At 43.9% G+C, this 21,691-nt stretch overlaps 2 protein-coding genes and 1 long non-coding RNA gene across 11 annotated transcripts; all 3 read right to left on the reverse strand.

Moving 5' to 3' along the window:
• Positions 1–1,462: 1,462 nt before the first annotated feature.
• LOC146498539 (uncharacterized) lies at positions 1,463–5,301 on the reverse strand. Its single transcript, XM_085140074.1, has one exon. The coding sequence runs from the start codon at positions 2,742–2,744 to the stop codon at positions 2,049–2,051; it is 696 nt and encodes a 231-aa protein (XP_084996200.1). The 5' UTR covers positions 2,745–5,301; the 3' UTR covers positions 1,463–2,048.
• A 2,209-nt stretch (positions 5,302–7,510) lies between these two features.
• LOC146498540 (uncharacterized) lies at positions 7,511–9,140 on the reverse strand. Of its 2 annotated transcripts, XR_014870553.1 has the most exons (3): positions 8,664–9,140; positions 8,322–8,453; positions 7,511–8,238 (listed from the first exon to the last, which is right to left on the reverse strand). It is a non-coding gene; the product is annotated as an uncharacterized LOC146498540 (long non-coding RNA). The 2 variants fall into 2 exon arrangements; XR_014870552.1 differs by having other exon boundaries at positions 8,322–9,140.
• A 268-nt stretch (positions 9,141–9,408) lies between these two features.
• On the reverse strand, positions 9,409–20,100 carry LOC146498541 (dual specificity protein phosphatase CDC14AB-like). Of its 8 annotated transcripts, XR_014870547.1 has the most exons (9): positions 19,703–20,100; positions 18,554–18,644; positions 14,599–14,674; positions 13,909–14,001; positions 13,741–13,820; positions 12,503–12,569; positions 9,964–10,026; positions 9,661–9,861; positions 9,445–9,534 (listed from the first exon to the last, which is right to left on the reverse strand). XR_014870547.1 is itself a non-coding variant. In XM_085140077.1 (8 exons), the coding sequence occupies exons 1-8, from the start codon at positions 19,746–19,748 to the stop codon at positions 9,424–9,426; spliced, it is 627 nt and encodes a 208-aa protein (XP_084996203.1). In that variant the 5' UTR covers positions 19,749–20,099; the 3' UTR covers positions 9,409–9,423. The 8 variants fall into 8 exon arrangements, 6 of the variants coding, with proteins under 6 accessions (XP_084996203.1, XP_084996207.1, XP_084996201.1 ...); XM_085140077.1 differs by lacking the exon at positions 9,661–9,861 and having other exon boundaries at positions 9,409–9,534; positions 19,703–20,099; XM_085140075.1 differs by having other exon boundaries at positions 9,431–9,861.
• Positions 20,101–21,691: the final 1,591 nt, after the last annotated feature.

The following is a 21,691-nucleotide window of genomic DNA, read 5'->3' on the forward strand; positions in this document are numbered from 1 at the left end:
AGTGCGAGGGCGTGAAAGGCTGGATCAGGAGGTGGATGAAGAGGTGAAGTAGTAGGTGACCCGGTTAGCTCTTCCAAGCCTCTAGGGAGGTCAGGCTGGATTGAGGCTGCCCTCAGCCTGGGCGCTGGGACAGGCACGGGAGGTGGCTGGACACCAGTCACCCCCACCCGGGAAACAAGAGCGGATGTGGAGGTAGAATGCGTCGCAGCTGCCTTCCTCCTGGGAGCTGGCACTGGTGTGGGTGTAGGCTGGGCCCTAGACATCTGAGGAGGTGAAATGGCTGAAGAGGAAGGCCAGATCTGGGCTGCCGTGCTGGTGGGAAATGGCTGAGTGATGGGTGTGGAAATAGTGACCGGGTGTGTGCTACTGGCAGGTTTATCAGGGATAGGTCTTTTTTTTCTGCCGCCACGATTTACAGTCTTTGCGGGAGCAGAGCAGAAAAAATCTTCCCAGTCGACATCCTCCAGGAGGGAAACTCCCCATGAATCGGTGGTGGATCTGTTATGTGTTTTATGTGAATAATCAGATGAAGGATGTGGAAGACAGTTAGTGGAACTCACCACCGGGAGCTGTTGAAAATAGTCCATATTATGGCGGCGTGTGCGCCGCTTTCTCCGGGAAGAGGAAGCGGGCGGGGTAAACCACTGAGCCTCTGGCACGGTAGCCTCCATTGAGCCGAGGTGAGAGGCGTAGCCGCGGTGCCATGGCGAAGGTGGAGGTCCGGTGAATGAGGCGGCGGGTGTGTGAACGAGGAGCGGAGCGGCGAGAGAGGGAGCGGCCGAAACGCGGCATGAAACGTCCGCTCTCCGCGGCAAATGCTCCGGGGCAGGTGAGGCAGCAGGTGGGGGAACGCGGCGTCTCCGAGGCCCGCCCAGAGCCAGGCGAGTCCCCTCGAAGACGTGCTCTCTCTCCGCGAAGAGCCGCTGTTTTCCCCTGACCACCTCTGCCCAACGGGAAAGCGCTGCCACCTGCCGCTCGTAGAGGTCCGAGTCCGCTGGGTCCCAATCGTGTCTTCGTGGCACGGGTCGTGTCATTCTGTCAGGGGTCGCGGAGTGGAGGCGAGGAAGAAGGAACCCAAACGCAGGACTCGCAGGTAGGTGAAGCCGGGTGATTTATTGTCGATGGGGTGAACACACAGAACAGAGGCAGAAAATGGCTGGCTGGCTGGACGACTGACTGAATGGCTGACTGAACACTGGCGGAAACAACAACATAACATCAACATCAATGACACGACAAAGAACGAGTAGAAACAGAAGACTTAAATACACAGACGGATGAGGATGATAATGAGAGACCGGTGAGTACACAGCTGAACATAATCTGGCTAATGGCACGAGACGAGCTGACGCAGGAACAAACAGGAAGTGAAACAGGCAGTGGCAAAATAAACTGAACATGAACAAAACTGAAAGCACTGGGTCGATGACCCAGGAACCCTGACAGTTACACACTCTAATATGTTATCCACCACCACCGTCATTTTTTCCACCACCCTGTATTTTAATTTTGTATCCACAAACAAAGTCACACCTCCACCATTCTTATTCTTTCTGTTCATAACATTTAATTCATATCCGTCTATTTCAAAGTCCACTCCTTTCTCCATATTAATCCACGTCTCAGATACTGCAATCACACTGAATGGATGTGCAAATTTGCTTAAGTATTCTCTTATTTTGTGAAAATTGGCATATAAACTTCTACTATTAAAGTGGATTATGGACATTTTGCAGTCAGCCTTGACAGTTTTATTGAATTGATCTTCAGTATAATAGCAGCTGATGTTTCTGATGTTAAAAAAGTTCAATTCCGGATCAATGTCCTGCTCTGTGAAGTGTGTATTGTATTCCATGTTTTGTGGTGAATTTAACTCCAGATTCTCATAATTAGCAATCCTCTGTGATAGCAGTGTATAATTCCCAGATGTTAAATTAGTTGATTGTTCCAGGATTTAATATGTTGTGCTTTAGCTTCCGTTGTTATCTTCTGTTACCTGCTTTGATGAATGTTGATTGTTTGTTCAGCTCCTTGCATTTGTAGTCATGTTAATATTTTTCCAGATCCTGGATGCGTTTGATGACCAGCACTTTGGCTTCCTCCGGTGTACCGTTGAGTTTAATAAATATTTTAAAGTTTGCAGTCCATGTATTTTGAATTTTACCCAGTTTCTTTAGGTGTCGTGCTTTCTTAGCCATGTCAGCGTTGTATTTAGTTAGATGGTCATTCATGTAGACGTTCGATCCCTTTAGTTTTCTCCCCTGCTTCAGCAGTGCATTCTTGTTTTTCCTGTTTACAAATCTTATGATGACAGCTGGTTTATCACTAGCGTTTCTCCTTGGTAAAGGGTGGCATGCCTCGATGTTATTACACTCCAGGTCGATCCCTTTTGACTGCAAGAAACCAGCTACCTGTTGCTCTGCAGAGCTAACATCCAGTTCTCCATGGTCCTCTTTGCTGTCAGCAGTCACAGCCCGAGCATATGACCGGGGTTTTATGTTTAGCCCTGTGATGATCACATCGTTCATTCTGGTGTATTGCTCCAGGTCCGCGACCCTGCTTTCCAGATAGACAATCTGTTTCTCCTTCTCTGCATTCTGATTGCGAAGCGACTTTATCTCCTCGACAATGTCCAGGATATATTTCTGCTGTAGCTTGATAGCTGATGTTTCTTCAGTTAAAAAGTCCAGTGACTTTTTGATGTCCTCAATTTCCTCAGCGGTCGGCGTTCTCTTAGGCCCCATTTAGTTTGTTGTCTCGCTCGCTCCGTTTCCGTGTATGATTACAAGTGAATAGTCCCGACTACAGTGGGACACTCTGCCTGTGCTGCGTCCTGTGCAGTCAACCTCACCTGATACTTATCACAGCCATATTGTGTTAATCAGTTCTCTTCTTTAATGTGTCATTATCACCTTTGTCCACCATGTTTCTGCAGAGTTAGTCGGTTTCTCCTCCAAGACTCTGACAAAAATGACTCATACTGTCAGTAAGCAGTGTTCTTTGGATGAACTTTGTGTTTTAAAACATTTATTCTGCAAAAAGTAAAACAAAAATCTTCATGTTGTGTTCAGCGTCTCAGAAACACACAGACATCCCACTGTCAGGCCAATAAAACAGGTCTAACAGCATCACTTGTTGTTGACGATGTTCACACAGGAGAGATTGCGTCATGTGACGGCTGTGTGCAGGCAGGAAAAGGACGCAAATGCAGACTCAACTGAGGCGGGAGCGAAAGTCAAAAAGCAGCTTTATTGCTGAACAGAAAAACCACACAAAACCTAAACTGGGCAAAATCTAACAAAACACACAGGACCAGACACACAGCATGAGGGCATCCCAACACTGACACAGAGAAACACAGGGCTAAAACACACTGGGGAATAACGAGGGGACGCAGCTGGGAGAAATCAGACACGACAAGACCAAGAGGAGCAAAACTCAGTACACAGACCTTCAAAGTAAAACAGGAAATGTAACACTGAGACATGGACTTGACAGGGGACACAGCTGACCGGGGAGACAGAGCAAATAAGAAACACAGAGAACAAACATGAGGGAGGCAGAGAGAACACTAAACAGTGACCAGGACTGATTTAAAGAAAAGGATTTTTCCACAACAACACCGACAGTAGCAGGTGAGAGTCCCCACACAGCAGTGATGTGTGTGATGGCAGAGAGTCTGCACTAAATAGTCATTAGAAGAAACCACACACAAACACACACAGTCATGTTTGTATATTTTAGTGAGGACATAATGCTTTCCCGAGCCACTTCCCTTAACCATAACCATCAAACATGAATGCCTAACTCGAACCCTGAGCCCAAACCTGACCATAACCTCACCGTAACCCTGACACCAAAACCAAAATGCCTTCAAACTCCATTTTTATCCCCATGAGGGCTCTTGTTCCCCACAGAGATACGTAAACATGTACACACACAACCCCGTTCAGCTATCTTAGTGAGGACCCTCATTGACACAATGGTTTCCCTAGCCCCTTACCCTGACCATTAAAAATGAATGCCTAATCCTGACCTTTACCCTACACCTAACCATAACCTAATTGTAACCCTGACACTAAAACCACATTTTGAGCCTCAAAAATGTGAAGGGTTGTGTGTCCTCACAAGTGACTGCTGGTTCTCACAAGTATAGTAGAATGTTGATTTCGTTCCTCACAAAGAGCTAGACAGGAACACACACACACACACACACAGAGAGATGAGTAAGAGAACAGCTGTTACAAAGACAAAAGATGCAAAGGGGAGAAACTGAGAGCGAGACAGTAACATGTTGCTAACAGAGCTTCATTATGTTGTCTTGTAACCTTCCAGTGAGATTTCTCCTGTTTTGGCTTCCTGTTAAACCCAGAATCCAAAATCCTGCTCCTCACATACAAGGTCTTAAATAATCAGGCCCCATCTTATCTTAATGACCTTGTAGTACCATATCACCCTATCAGAGCACTTCGCTCCCGCTCTGCAGGCCTACTTGTTGTTCCTAGAGTATTTAAAAGTAGAATGGGAGGCAGAGCCTTCAGTTTTGCAGGCCCCTCTTCTGTGGAACCAGCTTCCAGTTTGGATTCAGGAGACAGACACTATCTCTACTTTTAAGATTAGGCTTCAAACTTTCCTTTTTGCTAAAGCATATAGTTAGGGCTGGACCAGGTGACCCTGAATCCTCCCTTAGTTATGCTGCAATAGGTTTAGGCTGCCGGAGATTCCCATGATGCACTGGGTGTTTCTGCTTCTCTCACTATGTGTTAACAGACCTCTCTGCACTGAATCACACGTGTTATTGATCTCTGTCTCTCTCCCACAGCATGTCTTTATCCTGCCTTCCTTCTCTTTACAGTATAAAGCACTTTGAGGCTGTATAAATAAGATTGAAGTGAATGTGAGTCAGACTCAGAAGGAGACTGCACCTGTGCTGCTCTCTGTATCACCTGTGTCTTGTCCATATATGCACCTCTTTCCTCCAGTCTGGACCCTGTCATTGTGCAGCCTGCAGCCCCTGGTGTGAGGATGATGTCCTGGCTGTTTTCCTCTCAGGCTGACTGTGTTGTGGTAGGAGTCAGTGATGGTCATGTGACTGTCTACCAGCTGAAGAATCTCAGTGTAGGAGAGCAGAGCCAGGTAACATTAAGCTGGTAGAAAGGACGGGCTGATTGTAGTAGTGGGAAAGAAGCAGTAAGGGAGACGTCTCATTTCAAGTGCTGTCTGCCTGGTGTGTGTTCGATAGCAGAGACAATGACGTGGTTTTAAATTTTGTTCTGGATGTTTTCTTGCAGGTGGATGTTCTGGAAGACCTCATCTGCTCTGCAGCATCTAGATCACTTTATGGAACAAACACATGTATGTCCAATCAGCCTGAGGTTGGTGACAGAGTCGTCTGTAGAAATCTACATATGACACAAAGATAGCCAGAGTCCTGTTTGGCTGCTGCTTCATGAGCAGCTGTAGAGGTAGACTAGCTTACAGATACAAACACGTTCGTATGGCTGTTTATAGGTAGGACACCTGACCAGTGTTGGTCAAGTTACTTGAAAAAAGTAATCAGTAACTAATTACTGATTACTTATTTTCAAAAGTAACTAGTTACTTTACTCATTACTTATTTTCAAAAGTAATTAATTACTTAGTTACTTTTTAAAAACACGATTTACAACCTGAATAGGTGATAAAGTGATAGATCTTTCAGCCCAATTCTACTTTTTCTACATAATCATCATACAAAATGTAATCAAATGGAAAAGTCTCTTTTTAAAACTTGTTTTATTAGTTTTAATCTTTTAACTTTATGCATCAAGCAAAAATTTAATTATCTGCAACATTCTCTGACTGGAAGAAATTAGTTTAATATTTAAACCTATTTTCTGCACATTCCAGCTCATAAAATAATTTTGTGTGTTTACACTCAGTCTTTCAAATAGATGCAAGTAAAACACAGCAGAAAATAAATAAAGTCAAAGACTAGCGGTCCTGTTGCTTTATTTTCACCTGTAAAGCAGGAGTGGGGTAGGCGGAGGTTTACCCTGGTGCAGGTGTGCCGCGGTCAGTGGAAGAATCCGTGAGTTTCTGTGAGTTTCCCATTACGTCGTAGCTACTCGGTGCTTGCTCGGAAGTTTAGGGTTTTTTTCGCTGTAAAAAGAAGTTTTCTTCCCACGCACAACGGACACTAATGTTTTTGTCACTTTTTATGGAATCAAACTCAAAGTAAGGTCAGTACTTCCACGCTTTAAACGCTGCACGCTCATACTCTCTCTGCACTCGATATATGATCCATTGTTGATCTGCACACAGCTGTTGTCACGAACGTCGCACTCGCTTACGTAACTGTCATGAGACATTCTCGCAAAAAAAATCACGGTTTTAGTAACGCAGTAACGCAGCGTTCCTACGGGAAAGTAACGGTAATCTAATTACCGTTTTTGCAATAGTAATCCCTTACTTTACTCGTTACTTGAAAAAAGTAATCAGATTAAAAGTAATCCCATCTCTGCACCTGACAGTACAATAAGTGTCCCAACCAGACAATGATTTGGAGACTATAGAGGACCTATTTAACTTAACTACAGTAAGGATACAGCCAGGATTTTAGTTTAAGAGGCCCTATTATACATATATAGTACAGTACTGTTTCATATACGCAGGTCAGTGTATGTGCAGGTAATCCATGTAACTCAGTTCCTTATACTTTTGACTCAGTACAGTGTCAACAGAGGGGATTCCCTTATAGAGTCGCCTCAGTTATTTCTGATGTTTTGTTCATTAAATTCCCCAAATCATACCAAGCACATGGAATCCACAGTCTCAGCATCCCACAGCATCCCACAGCAGTGTCAGGTGACTTTCAGTGAAGGTCATGAAACAATGACAGTGTGATGATAACAAAGAGAAGCATGAGTCATTATCTCGTCATTACTTGGACTTTATTGTTGATTTTAGCACTTCACACTACCAGTAGCTGGTTTTCCTCCTTTGGAGTAAACTACCAATCAGACAGCACATCTGAGCTGCTGTCACACAGTCTGAAACACAGTCAGATACAGGAAAGTATGACAGCAACAACACGCTCAAAGCTGAACATAGTGAGTTTGCTTTATGTATGATAAAGCAAAGTACTGTTGACAAATTCAGTGCATGAATATGACCTGTGAAATAAAGTGTGTGCCATGTTCAGTCTGATACGTTTGACATGAAACTTCAGAATCTCTGTCTTCATTTAACTGACTTCCTCTAATGACTCTTTGTGTCTTTCATTGCCAGCATGTGTGCTCAGAGGCTTTCAAAGTGCATTATAAGCACGTTGTGGCTTTGTGTCCCTCGCTCTGCATCAATAGAACATTAAACAACAAGTATAAGTTTGTCATACTTTATCGATGAAATCTTGGAAAATATAAATAACATCTATAGCAGAAGCAGTGTATCACTCTTGGTCTTGCAAGACAATTTTGCATCCAGTTGTTAATTCTTGAACAATGTGCACCGATCTCTTACAAAAGATGTGGTTTGCTATGGTTCTCTAACCCAACCAGGTTACTAAAGTACTGAAAATGAGGAGACAACATTACAACAACGTGCCAAATAAGCTAGGTCCATCATGTGCAGCCAAGAAACCTGTGATCTGCCAAAGTTTAAGGCGTGGATTTTGGTACGACTTCTAAAGGTCTGTGTTTCTGCAACCAAGACGTTGCTTCAGGCCGTCTACATCCTGTGGTTCTGAACTTTGGATGGACAAATGGCAGCAGCCGTTTATCAGAAGCACCCAGACTGCTCTTGGCGATGGTCTGACTCAGTCCTCGGGCCACGACCTTTTATCCCCTGTTAGCGTTGTTTGGTCTTTGCACCTGCACGTGTCCTTTGCTTCCAGCAAAATGATTGTGACAACGGGACATTCAGCATCTAGCAGATGTTATATCTGCAATATGCAGCAGCAGTTTTTTAAAGTTACCTGCCTGCTATACCCAAGAGACGTGATGATTTATGGTGTCGGCCCTGTTATCACAGAATGGGCCACGTGACCAGTTAAAGTGGTGACAAACTGTTGGCTCTGTCAAAACCAAAAGTAGTTATTGGGGCTAAAAAAGGATTTACAGCCTATTAAAGGTGCAAGAGAGCTGATCCAGTTTCCAGCGAGTCCATCATCAGCTGGGCTGATTCATGACCAGAACGTCCCAAGTGTGAAGTCAGTGAATCAGTGCTGGCCTGGTGCTGAACACAGTGAGGCTGAAGGGACTGTGGAGACATCAGCACATCACATTTTATATTGGTTTTATTATAATGTGCTTCTAGTAAGGAACAAAAGCACAGACACCAACCTCCTGATCTGCGGAGCAGTGGTGGTAGAGGAACTTCGTCTCAGCTTTTTAGTAGAAGAGGGGGTGAGGTGGACTTTGGAGGGCTTCGGGGGAGGGAGGATGGAGCAGTGTGAAGTCTTGGACAGGTTTAACCTGACACAGAAAACAAGAACACCTCATATTTGTGTGTGTGTGTGATCCAAGAGCAAATACTAAACTTGATCCTTCACAAAAACAAGCACAACGAACAACTTCTCCAAAAATCCTTCTGATGATTTCTACGCTCACTGCAGGAATCAACATCTGCACACACACTCTGTACAAGAGACAAGAGACAAATACGCTTCGACGTGTGGGAGGTACCTCGAGTTAACCTCCGTGGAAGCCCAGTTCTTGGTTGTGTCAGGTTAGCAGTTTAGTGATGTTAGTTTACAGGAGAAGCACGTTGTGAGTTTGGTTCGTGGTCGTCCTTTGGTTTCTTTTTGCCGCAGCTCCCATATCCCCGATTTGTAACTATTTACTTTTTATGAAATGTTTCTTGAACTATGGCAGCATCTTATATATCTGCTATATTTGGGCCGTGGATTCAGGGACCAAAACAAAAACTGTAGTGAGCAGAGGTATTATCTACTGATTGTGTGTCTGGCGGCAGCCACGGGTGGAGAGCAGAGGCAGCGGGCAGGCCAATCGAAACGCAGCTCAGGCCGCGGCTGCAGCAAAAACTTGGGCGTAGGAGGAGCGATTCTGGCAAACCGTCAGGAGGGGGAAGTGGTGCTCTACCAACACGGTGTCCAGTAAAGATGGAGGCCTGCTGACTCCAACTGAGGACACTGTCAGGCAATAGAAGGAATACTCTGACAACCTCCACAACCTTAATCTCACTCATGATTCACTAAAGTATCCAAAGACAACAACTTCTCTTGTTGCATTTAGGTTTCAGTTTAACCGAAGAACAAAAAAGGATGCATGAGCTCGAGCAGGTAATACACAACATTTACGCTGCACAGATGAGAACACAGCAGGATTTCATGCAGTCCAGTCTGTCTGTTAGACAGCGTGCAAACAAAGCATTCGACAACAGTCACTTATGTACTTTCTGACATCCACAAAAACATATTGGTGTTTAGCTTAGAGATTCTGACTCACCATCTTCTATCTTACCACGAGAATGAGGGCTACTGAACGCCAGAACCTTTCCCGGAACGATCCAGTTCATATCTCCATTTTCAACTCGCTAAAAGCACAAAAAGAAAGGAAAGAAAGACTGTGATAGAGGTTAGCGACATATCAGTTAAAAACATGGATCCAGAACACCTTAATTATACCACCACTGCAGTAATGAACACATACGGTCTTTTACCTTTCATTGGAAATCAGTTTTGTTGCAGTGGACACAGGTGAGCTGACCTTTACTTCACTGACTGTCTATCACTTGGACGGGTGAGTTATGGATCAATCTAACTGAGAAACTGAGGAAGTACAGCGTGCACCAAGGCAGGCCTGGACATCGTACGAGCCCTTGTTTGGCCCTGACTGTGTTACTAACAGCACTGCAAATAAACTGGATGCATAACAAGCGTACGTTACTTATTTCTTACTGTATCCTGGTCCTGTTTTCATTGATATCGACCTGTAGCACAGTCAGCACTCTGCAGTCTGTTACCTCATAATGTTCATATTCTTCTGCACTGAACCTTTCAAAATCCAGGAAACCATGTTGTAATGCCTGCAGAGGAAAAGAGCAGGAACAGATTTTCACAACAAAAGCACAACTCCCCCCAAAGGGCTGAAATGTTTAGTGTTATAGTGATCTGCAGTGGTTTCACAGATTCAGTTCAGTTTTTTTTAGCACCAAATCACAACAAAGGTCACCTCAGGCAGTTAATATTGTACGGTAAAGACCCTACAGTTATACAGAGGAAACACAATCAGACCACCCCTACGAGCAGGCACACTGGTGACAGTGGGGAGGAAAAACTCGTTTTTAACAGAAACACATGTTCACCAGAACCAGGCTCAGGGAGGGGCGGCAATCTGACTGCTGAGGGGCTGAGGGGACGGAGACAGGACCAAAGACACACTGTGAGGACAGCCAGAGATTAATAACAAGGATGATTCAGTGCAGAGAGGTCTGTAAACACATAGTGAGTGAAGAAGAAACACCCAGTGCATCATGGGAATCCCCGGCAGCCTACATCTATTGCAGCATAACTAAGGGAGGATTCAGGGTCACCTGGTCCAGCCCTAACTATATGCTTTAGCAAAAAGGAAAGTTTGAAGCCTAATCTTGAAAGTAGAGATAGTGTCTGTCTCCTGAATCCAAACTGGAAGCTGGTTCCACAGAAGAGGGGCCTGAAAACTGAAGGCTCTGCCTCCCATTCTACTTTTAAATACTCTAGGAACAACAAGTAGGCCTGCAGAGCGGGAGCGAAGTGCTCTAATAGGGTGATATGGTACTACAAGGTCATTAAGATAAGATGGGGCCTGATTATTTAAGACCTTGTATGTGAGGAGCAGGATTTTGAATTCTGGATTTAACAGGAAGCCAAAACAGGAGAAATATGCTCTCTCTTTCTAGTCCCAGTAAGGACTCTTGCTGCAGCATTTTGGATTAGCTGAAGGCTTTTCAGTGAGATTTTAAGACTTCCTGATAATAATGAATTGCAGTCGTCCAGCCTGGAAGTAATAAATGCATGAACTAGTTTTTCAGCGTCACTCTGAGACAGGATATTTCTAACTTTAGAGATGTTGCACAAATGGAAGAAAGCAGTCTTACATATTTGTTTAATATGTGCGTTGAAGGACATGTCCTGGTCAAAAATGACTCCAAGGTTCCTCACAGTGTTACTGGAGGCCAAGGTAATGCCATCCAGAGTAAGAATCTGCTTAGATACCATATTTCTAAGATTTTCAGGGCCGAGTACAATAACCTCAGTTTGATCTGAATTAAGAAGCAGAAAGTTAGCGGCCATCCAGGTCTTTATGTCTTTAAGATATTCCTGCAGTTTAACTCATTGGTGTGTGTTATCTGGCTTTATGGACAGATAGAGCTGGGTGTCATCTGCATAGCAGTGTAAATGTATGCTATGTCTTCTAATGATGCTGCCTAGGGGAAGCATGTATAATGTAAACAGAATTGGTCCTAGCACTGAACCCTGTGGAACTCCATAATTAACCTCAGTGTGTGAAGAGGACTCTCCATTTACATGCACAAACTGGAGTCTATTAGATAGATATGATACAAACCACTGCAGTGCAATACCTGTAATACCTACAGCATGTTCTAATCGCTCTAATAGGATATTATGGTCGACAGTATCGAACGCTGCACTAAGGTCTAGCAGGACAAGCACAGAGATGAGTCCACTGTCAGAGGCCATAAGAAGATCATTTGTAACCTTCACTAAAGCTGTTTCTGTGCTGTGATGAACTCTGAAACCTGACTGAAACTCTTCAAATAAACCATTCCTCTGCAGATGATCTGTTAGTGTTTGACAACTACTCTTTCAAGGATGTTTGATATGAAAGGAAGGTTGGAGATTGGCCTATAATTAGCTAAGACTGCTGGGTTTAGAGATGCTTTTTGAGTAAAGGTTTAACTACAGCCAGCTTGAAGGCCTGTGGTACATAGCTGATTATTAGAGATAGGTTGATCATATTTAAGATCGAAGCATTAATTAATGGCAGGACTTCTTTGAGCAGTTTTGTAGGAATGGGGTATAAAAGACACGTTGATGCACTGACTATTTCTTCTTTAGTCGTTTGTTTTCAATTCCTGTGTGTTTGTACATCACTGAAGTATTTAATCATTAGTAATTATTAAACTCCTTTGTAGTTCTCTCTGCTCTCTTCTCTCACCTGTCACAGTGAATTGCTGCCTCCTTAAACCTGGTTCTGTTGGAGGTTTCGTCCTGTTGGAAGGGAGTTTTTCCTTCCCACTGTTGCCAAGTGTATACTTCTAGTGCAGTGCTGTAGGGTCTTTACCTTATAAGTTAAAGTACCTTGAACTAACTGTTGCTTAGAATTAGTGCTATGAATAAAACTGAATTCAATTACTGTTGTTACAGAATAAGAGGAGAACAATGTCAAATGTGGCTCAAACTGGGATTTTTAAGTTAAAAAGAGGTTAAAATGACCAAAATGAAGTTAATAAGTGTCATATTAATTTTACTAAAATCATCTGTGTTAGACGTTGTTGCTACCTTGTGGATTCCTTGTAAGCAGTTTAGGACGGTGAGGTTAAAAGAGCACTCTCCAACTGCTGCGTCTCTGTGGCACACACACACACACACACACAGACACACACACACACACACACACACACACACACAGAAACACACACACACACACACACAGTGAGAGGAATACAGTAATAGTAGTTATTAGTGATGGGTCCAGCAACACTAACGCACCGACGCATCTATCAAGCTCACAGAGCGAAGCCTGTATCGGTGCGTCGCTTTAAGAAAAAGTCACGTGATCGATACAGCTGCTGTATCGATCATTGCCAACGCGCCAAACTGTGTTTAAAAGGTACCGCATCTGCCAACGGAACGAGTCGCCACCAAAAAGAAAAACAAAAAACCCCACAAAATTACTCTTGCAAAGATAAAAAATATATATATATATCTCTCTACAACAAATAATAATACACATCTCTCCAAAACAAAATGGAGCCCAAAAGAAAAAGAAATGCTTCTTCTGTGTGGGATCATTTTGATCTTTTAACTGCAAATAAGGGAATAGTTTGTCTGTCTTTGTTTCAGTGTAATCTATCAGAATAGGAAAAACAGCAATGTGACTTGCAGTGTAAATTATTTATTTCATTTTATGCAGGTTGAATGTCGCATCTGTTCTGCGGAGCTTTCTTACACAAACAAAAGCACCTCCTCAGTGTTTAGGCATTACAGAGCCAAACATGAAAATGAGGAGACAAACACACTGAGAATGAACACAGGTCGGCCTATATTGACACTGAACAACTTTATCATCATTTTTTTTACATTAATATGTGTTTTATTATTTTGAAATCAAGCATCTGGGAAGACTGTTCTGGACCAGGCTGTTGTGCAAAGCCACTGGCACTGCTAAAGCTCACTAAGAGCTCATAAACTGTTAACAATTGATTCAAATTTCTGAATTCAGTTTTATTTATATAGTGCCAAATCACAACAGCAGTAAAAACCCTACAATAATACGGGAAAATGTTCCCATCCCAAACTTAAAAGTGTGGGTTTGATGAGGTTTCCTGACCTCCTGGAACCTTCATGGTCGCCAAATAATTTCCAGCTAGGTGGAGTTTCTTCTTGTTACCCTGCTTGCAGTCTTTATGCTAAGCTAAGCTAAGCTGGATTTAACAGACAGAAGAATAGTGTCTCAGTAAATGTAATGACAACAGCCCAGCATGCAGTGCTGTCTCGTAGAAAGCAGCAGCCTGTACCTAAACGGCATGTAGCCTGTGTTGTTTCCTGCTATCAGAGTCCTGTAGGCATCTTCTGGGCTTCTCTTCAAATACATCACCTACAGGGCAGAGTTAAACTACATCACTAACAATGGACAGACAGACCGGCAATCAGATGATGTGATGGACAAATGAAAGGATATTTACAGCATAGGCACCAATGAGAACAGCAGCATTGGCTCTCTTCTTCTGGTCGTAGCTGGTGTAGTGAACCAGTCTCTTTCTAGACATTGTGAAAGACTATAAACCAATAATGATAATCAATAATCAGTGAAACAGCACATGTGCATTAATACATTTAAAATAAGAGTCTACTGTCAGAGGAGTGCACACACACCATCAGAGCAAAGACCTTTCAACATAAGAGTCTACTGTCAGAGGAGTGCACACACACCATCAGAGCAAAGACCTTTCAAAATAAGAGTCTACTGTCAGAGGAGTGCACACACACCATCAGAGCAAAGACCTTTCAAAATAAGAGTCTACTGTCGGAGGAGTGCACACACACCATCAGAGCAAAGACCTTTCAAAATAAGAGTCTACTGTCAGAGGAGTGCACACACACCATCAGAGCAAAGACCTTTCAAAATGAGAGTCTACTGTCAGAGGAGTGCACACACACCATCAGAGCAAAAACCTTTCAAAATAAGAGTCTACTGTCAGAGGAGTGCACACACACATCAGAGCAAAGACCTTTCAAAATAAGAGTCTACTGTCAGAGGAGTGCACACACACCATCAGAACAAAGACCTTTCAAAATAAGAGTGTAACACGTTTTCTAAATGATGTCTATACAGCAAACAAAGCCCTGAGTCTGAAAACCTTCATCTGCATTACCTTCAGCTTCCTGTTGAGTTTCCAGCAGTATCTGTACAGCATGGCCAGGTTGAGGGGCCCAAAGTCTGCATAAAAACTGCAACACACAGCGAGAGATGGAGGAGCTTTCAACAATTACAACAACAACACAAATCAGCCACAAAACTAACCCCACTGACAGGTGAAGTCGGTGACATTGTTCATCTGGTTATAATAAAATGCTCCGTTAGAAAACCCACACAATGCAGACATGGAGTCAGAGGAAGCTCACAGCTTTGTTTCACTCAATGAAACCAAACTCAGATCCCGTTTGTCTGCTGCAGAAAAGAAAACTGTTATCAAGGCTGGAACATGACAGACGAGCAGGGGTGCAAGTCAGCACTGTTACAGCAGAACATCAGGTTCTATAAAGTCCTTTCCCTAACACCACAGCATTGGATACCAGGTTACTCATCATCACTGCTATTCAGTAAGTCGGCCAACAGCACGAATGACAGCAAGAGGATCTCAAAGATCGTCAAACAAGCACTGAAAGCTGTCACGTTGGGGTCGACCCAGCATTTTGAGTTCTCTTGCTTTGGTTTATTTTTGAAGGATCGTTTTTGTTCTCTGGTGCTTTGTTGATTATTATTATTATTTATCTATTGTTTCTGTGATTCTGGTTTTTGCTCTCAGGTTCTGTGTTCCCATGTTTGCTGTGGGTCTTGATCTGTGTCCAGTCTGCGTCTTTGTGATTTCTTGTGTTCCCTCCCTTGTCTCGTCTCGTTAATTACTTCCACCTGTGTGTGATCTCCCTGTGTTTCTCTGAGTGTATTTAAGTCGTGTCTTCTGTCGTTGCCGGTCCGTCTGTGTATCTGCCATGTTTCACCCGTGTGTTCTGCCCACCCTCCTTCATGCTCGTCTTCTGCTTTGTGTTTACTAGTTTAGTTATTCCCAGTATAGTTTAGTTTAATCTTCGTTTGCCATTTTTTCCCTGTGCTCTGTGTTCAATAAACCACCTTCACGACTGCCTGCAATTGGATCCTCCTTTATTTCCTCCACACGGCTCACTCCACTGTGACAAAAGCCATCTCAGGTTTACTCATCGACCACCTCCCCGGTTAATCACAGCTCAAACACCCGCTCTGTGACAGACACACTGAAACTGTGATATATCCCATGATACTGATGCTCAGAGTTGAGCATCAGGAACTCAGGCTACGTTCACACTGCAGGCGAAAGCGCATCAAATCTGATTTTTTGACCCTCTGTGACCCATCTATCCGATCATGGTTACAGTGTGAACGGCACAAATCCGATATTTTCAAATCCGATCTGGGTCACTTTCGTATGTGGTGCTGAATCCGATACATATCTGATGTTTTAGAAAGCTGCTGTTTGATGGTCATGTCGCATTAAATCCGTCTTTTACGTCACTGACACAAGACAGACGCCAATTATCAGCGCCGGAGAAGACATCGTGAACGCTTCCTGTCCATCCAGTGAAACTGTTGGGAAGACAACGTTGGAGAAACGTGAACATTTTATTTGTACTGTATAATCTGCAGATTCTGACAGAAATCTGCAACTATCCTTTGAAGCAGCGCTCCTCTAAAACAGCAATAAGGATCATTATTAGGTTATTTACATTATTATGTAAATAACAAAATAACTTAAAGCAAAAATTGGGAAACGTGAAGTCTGAAGTCTTTATATTAAGGCCATCAGTCAAACGATACTGTTGGTCTGGGTCTAAACAGAGCGCGTTGTGTGTGACGTCTTCTTTTGTGCATGCGGCCGCTTTGAGCGTTCACACTAGAGCGCGTTTGCTGTCACATTTTATTTGTAGTGTGAACGAGCAGACAAAAAAATCAGATTTGATCCAAAAATCTGAATTGAGCATCAAGACCTGCAGAGTGAACGTAGCCTTAGAGTTCCTAAAAAGTCCTGAGAGGTCAGGAAATGCTGGAAACCAGTTTCCACCCAGCCCTGTGTACTGTGGTGGCCTGCAGCTCCACAGCAGAACATCCACAGTATGAAGCTGCAATTTGCAGGGCACATATAAACGCATAGATGGAGCATTTTTCCAAGGCTGTTTCACCTCTGATCTGTCTCTCATCGGTGTACAAAGGGTGTATAATTAAAACTATTTTATATCCTAAAATAAATGCAGATCATTTAAGGAACCATAACTCGTGCGTGCTCAGTCAGGGGTTATGACCACAGAGTAGGCCAGGACCAGATGATTGGTTTATGACATCAGTCACACTGGTGATACATCAACAGACATTTTCATGGGAGAAACAGTGCAAATGTATCAACATGACAACACAGGGTTGGATGAAATTCTCCACAAGTATGTGGACTTCATGTCTTCACTGACGTATGAGCTGTTCCTGTTGGAGGGTTGACGGCGTGTGTCTTATGTCACACTCCTCCACAGTGAGGATGGACTTATTGATACGTGCCTCTGGTGACTGCACTTCAAAACAAGGAGTGATTCAACTGCTCTGCTAGTGAAGCATCAGCTCTGTGACTGCTCCTGTACTCGGTGATGTGCTGCCCTCCTGACACACCTGCCTGCTGTTGTTGCTGTCCAGGTGATCTTCCACCTGTACTGTGATTTGGCCTTTCAGATGCCTCGTTGCACCGTCACTCACTCTGAAGGCAGCCGGTGGACGTCCCCGGTCATCCAGGGCTTGTGGTTGGGATAGACCAGGTGACACAGTACACCTCCAGGTCTGGATGTTCAGGAATGTCCTGGTGGTGTGGAGACAGTCCTGCAGCTGCTGTAAGGCTTCATCAGGCCAGGTTCTGATAGTCTTCGTGGTGGCCAGAGCAGCTGTCCTGACAGGAAGCAGCTTCCTGCTCACATCCAGGCGGCATGGCGGCACTGTAAGGAAGTTCTTTCAGGGTCTCCCCACCTATTAGAAGTTTTACCGTCCCACTGCTCCCGGCCCTGCTCGTTGGGAATCGTCCAATTAGAGTTTTCTCTCTAATATTGTAGGTTGTTTACCTACAAAGGGCCTGGATGTAACTGATGTTATACAAATAAAACTGGACTAAACTAAATCACCAGTTAAGCTAACGTGAATGAACATGCATGTCTTTGGACTGTGAACCAGGGAAAACGTGTGAACTCCAACTAGAAAGACCACAGTTTGAACCAGGACACCATCCCTCCGGGTGGAGCAGTGGACTTCCTCTAACAGTATAATGGTAATCAGAGACCAGTGATGAGAAGTCAAGGAAGGACAGGACCATGACTGTCAAAAGGCGTGTCTCTCTGAAATGAACAGGTGGGATATTAATGAGGTCAAAGGAATTTCTAAAGGACACGAAACAACAAAAACGGAGGCAAACAAAGTTCATCTGTTACAAAAGAGGCATCAGAAAGAAATGATTTGTAGGAGCGTGTGCTGGCAGTGAGCAGGAGCAGACTGTTACCATGGAGACTTTCAGTGGCAATGACATCGCAGCGTTTCTCACTTTTCAGCCATTCGTGTGTTTGTTGAGTGAATCTGCAGGATTCACTGAACCTTCAGCTCCACGTGTCTCTCAGACCAGCTCGGCTGACATAATCAGCTACAGCTGGTTAGCAGAATCATGAGGAAGCTTCACACACTACACGTTTTACTGCACAACAGTACGAGACACCCCGAAGCACTGAAGAAGCTGGAGATCTCCTTCAGGCACTTGTAGCCGTCTCAGCCACAGAGACCAGATCTCTGCAGATCTCTGCAGATCTACTGGACAGATGACATGAAGCCATCAGAGTTTGAGTCACTTTGAATGTTTTATGCTTGTTGCTGTTATAGAAAGTCATGAGTTTACTTTTACATGGTACAGAAAGTATTTTGTTAAATGAACATTCAGCTAAACCAAGAACAACACCAACTATAATATCAGCATGTGAATGATAACATCCGGACTCACTTTAAATGGATGTCAGACGGCGGTACGTCAGAATTGGGGATCAGACTAGATCACAGCTTACCTTTCATATATGAGCTCCTCATCCGTGCTGAAGAAGTGTGTGTTGGCTGTATTCTTAGGTTTGACCCGCAGAGTGGCAAAGTACAGGCGGTCTGTGGTGCACACACACACACACACACACACACACACACACACACACACACAGGTTACATTCAGCCTCACAGACAGTCCTGGCTTCAGATACAGGGCGATAACGCTCTCTTGTCCCGATCACACCGAGCTGCTGACTGTATCCAGGTATTTTTGGTGTCTCGGTTACAGCACAGGATCAGTTCCCCTCATTAACTGCTGCTGAAACCAAGGCAGGACCCAAATCTCCATCCTTACATGACACACTGCTGCTGGTTACTTAACCTGATTTAGCCAAACTTAATCCTCGCACTACTGAAATGCTTCTTTTTACCAGATTAGAGAACGATGGGTCGTGGCTTCATAAACGTAATAAACTTTGTAATTCTTTGCTTTAACTAAACTGTATTATTTGACTCTATGAGTGAATGAGTTGTGGGACACTGGGCTACAACCTGCCAACTGTTAGCCTGTAAGTTTGAACCTTTCAGCTACATGTAGTTTTACATGTACTCATGAGTGAAGCAGCTTCAGTAAAACTGGAAAGTTCTGCAGTGATAGCTGAAAAGAGAAAAACTTATTCCTGGAAACGAGCTGCTGTGTAAAGGCTGTGAAGCTGACCTGCACCTGCATGGACTCACTTTACCAGGATTCTTTTTACCGTCTTAATGCACAGCTGTTACACTTTATATCATGTTAATTATAGCAGACACAGCTGAAAACGATCCAGCATCCTCCAGGCCAAAGGCCGACCAGCTGCCCCCACAGTCCTGTCAAGAGTTATTGTTCTCCACAACAATGCACAGTGCTGATGAAGAAGCTACAAAATAATCAGAAATGTCCTCGTCTCTTATTTGGTTAGTGTCCCCATGATGGAGACCATCGTGGTCAGTGTAGCTCACACTGAATCATACTGGTTTAGCTTTGTTTGAAAGAACAAATGAACCAAAATGAACGAGCAGGTCAGTGCTGTGTATTTATGTCCACGCTCTCAGTCACACACATGGAAATATTGCAGGCTGTAGTTTCTTATAGAAAACCATTATGCAGTATTACATCCCAGCACTGATGTTAAACTTACCCTTAATAAATTCTGATGAGCTGGCCTGCTCATCTCCATCTGCCATTTGTTACAGTGGGAATGGTCACAGTGTCCCGGAGTGAGTTTGTCCTCTTCTTATCTGTTGTGAGACCACTCGAGATGTTCCAAAAATATCAAGAGTTCACTACAGAATAGCATTTCACCTGCGTCACTACTGTAAATGAAAAGGGTCCAACTTTAAAGTCTCCCTGCCCGCCGCTGATGAGGAGCATGCGTAAAGTCTCCAAAGTCGCTCCGCTCCACGGACGGCGCCTGAACCGAGAGGTTTCCGCTCCTCCATGCCTGAACTACAACGAATATCCCAGCAAGTAGAAGATTTACAGGACAGCCCAGAGTCGTGGCAGCGATGATCTCTCTGCTGCCTCGCACATGCTCAGTCAATGGTCACATAAACGCGCACGCACACATCACCGGCCGTGCTGCCAAAGCCTGCTGGAGCTGGATTTAAACAGAAATCCCCTTTTAATATTTATTTATATTTATATTTATATTTATATTTATATTTATATTTATATTTATATTTATTTATATATATTTATATTTATTTATATATTTATATATTTCAAGGCTGCTACAAAATGCACCGTTTGCTTATTTGTATTTGTGTGAACATTACAAAAGTAACACCACAAAGTCATCTATGCTGATGGCATTTCTCTCCTGTCTGAGTGGCCTCCCTCTTCCACACGTTGTGCTATGATGAGAGCTGGGTTAGGTTGGATGGAGGACTGCACTGTGGTTTGTTCCCATCACCCAAAGCTGTAAAGCCAAAGTCCTGAGTGCCAAATGTCTGAGCTGCCTGACTGAACTGTGACTTTCACAGGCCGCTAGCTAAGTCTGCACTTGCATCACTTAGTTTTCTAATCAAGTGTTTGCTTGTTAAACAGAAATATTTAGAAGGACTACAGATACGGGGGTCGCCTTACAGTTGACATGCATTGATCTCTAAAGGGCTCCATATGCTACACGGTGCTGTCACACTGTGCTGTCAGAGCTGGGCCTGTCACCACTGACTGGAAGATCTCCACACCATTAGACTGCATCACTGTTGGACTAGCCTCACACAAACTCATGTAATGAGATGTCACTTTTCCCACGTGTCTCTGTTTCTGTGCTGGGACAAGGTGAGACTGGGAGAGCAAAGCTTTGAAGAATCTCACATATAAAACATGTTTTCAGACTTTTTTGTTTAACTCCACATTGTGATGTCTTCTACGATGTAAATATGAAAAACCATAAAATGAGAAGGTGTATCCAAACTTTCTGTTCTTTTCTTAAATGTATTTTTGTCTTTATTAGACAGATGCAGTGAAAACTGACAGGAAAGTGAGAGAGGGACACAGGGACTGCTGCTCATCCAGCTGCGCTAAACCGGCGCCGCAGGTGTGTCCAAACTGGTACGAACAAGGTCTTCAAGTCCGTCCCGCACCTTTGCCCAAAAGAAACAAGCATGGGTGTCAATAACAAAAGTGTCCTAATGAAGACACTGAGGACGGGACGTTTCTTTGTTGGACGCGCTTGTTTGCCAGACATCAGGAACAGATTTGTTTCTCCACGTGACTCATTTCATCTCCACAGAAATATTTCCACCACAGTGTTACTTTTTCCAAGAACTTGTAACGTTGGAGTTTAGCTATGGAGCCGGCTGAGGCGCGCCCTTTCACACGCGCCCTTTCACACGCGCCCTTTCACACTCGCCCTTTCACACGCGCCCTTTCACACGCCCCCTTTCACACGCGCCCTTTCACACGCGCCCTTTCACACGCCCCCTTTCACACGCGCCCCTGAACAGAATTAATAACGTGAGGAAGATGAGAGGAGAGCGTTTCCTTCTTGATGGCTTTATGTTTGTAATGCTACACTGAGCTTACTGTCTAACGGAAAGCCACATGGAGACGTGTGTGTGTGTGTGTGTGTGTGTGTGTGTGTGTGTGTGTGTAAAGTCCTATTCCTGGTTTTAGCTTAATC

The sequence above is a fragment of the Neolamprologus multifasciatus genome, chromosome 18 (assembly GCF_963576455.1).
Source record: "Neolamprologus multifasciatus chromosome 18, fNeoMul1.2, whole genome shotgun sequence".
In the NCBI taxonomy this organism is placed as follows: Eukaryota; Metazoa; Chordata; class Actinopteri; order Cichliformes; family Cichlidae; genus Neolamprologus; species Neolamprologus multifasciatus.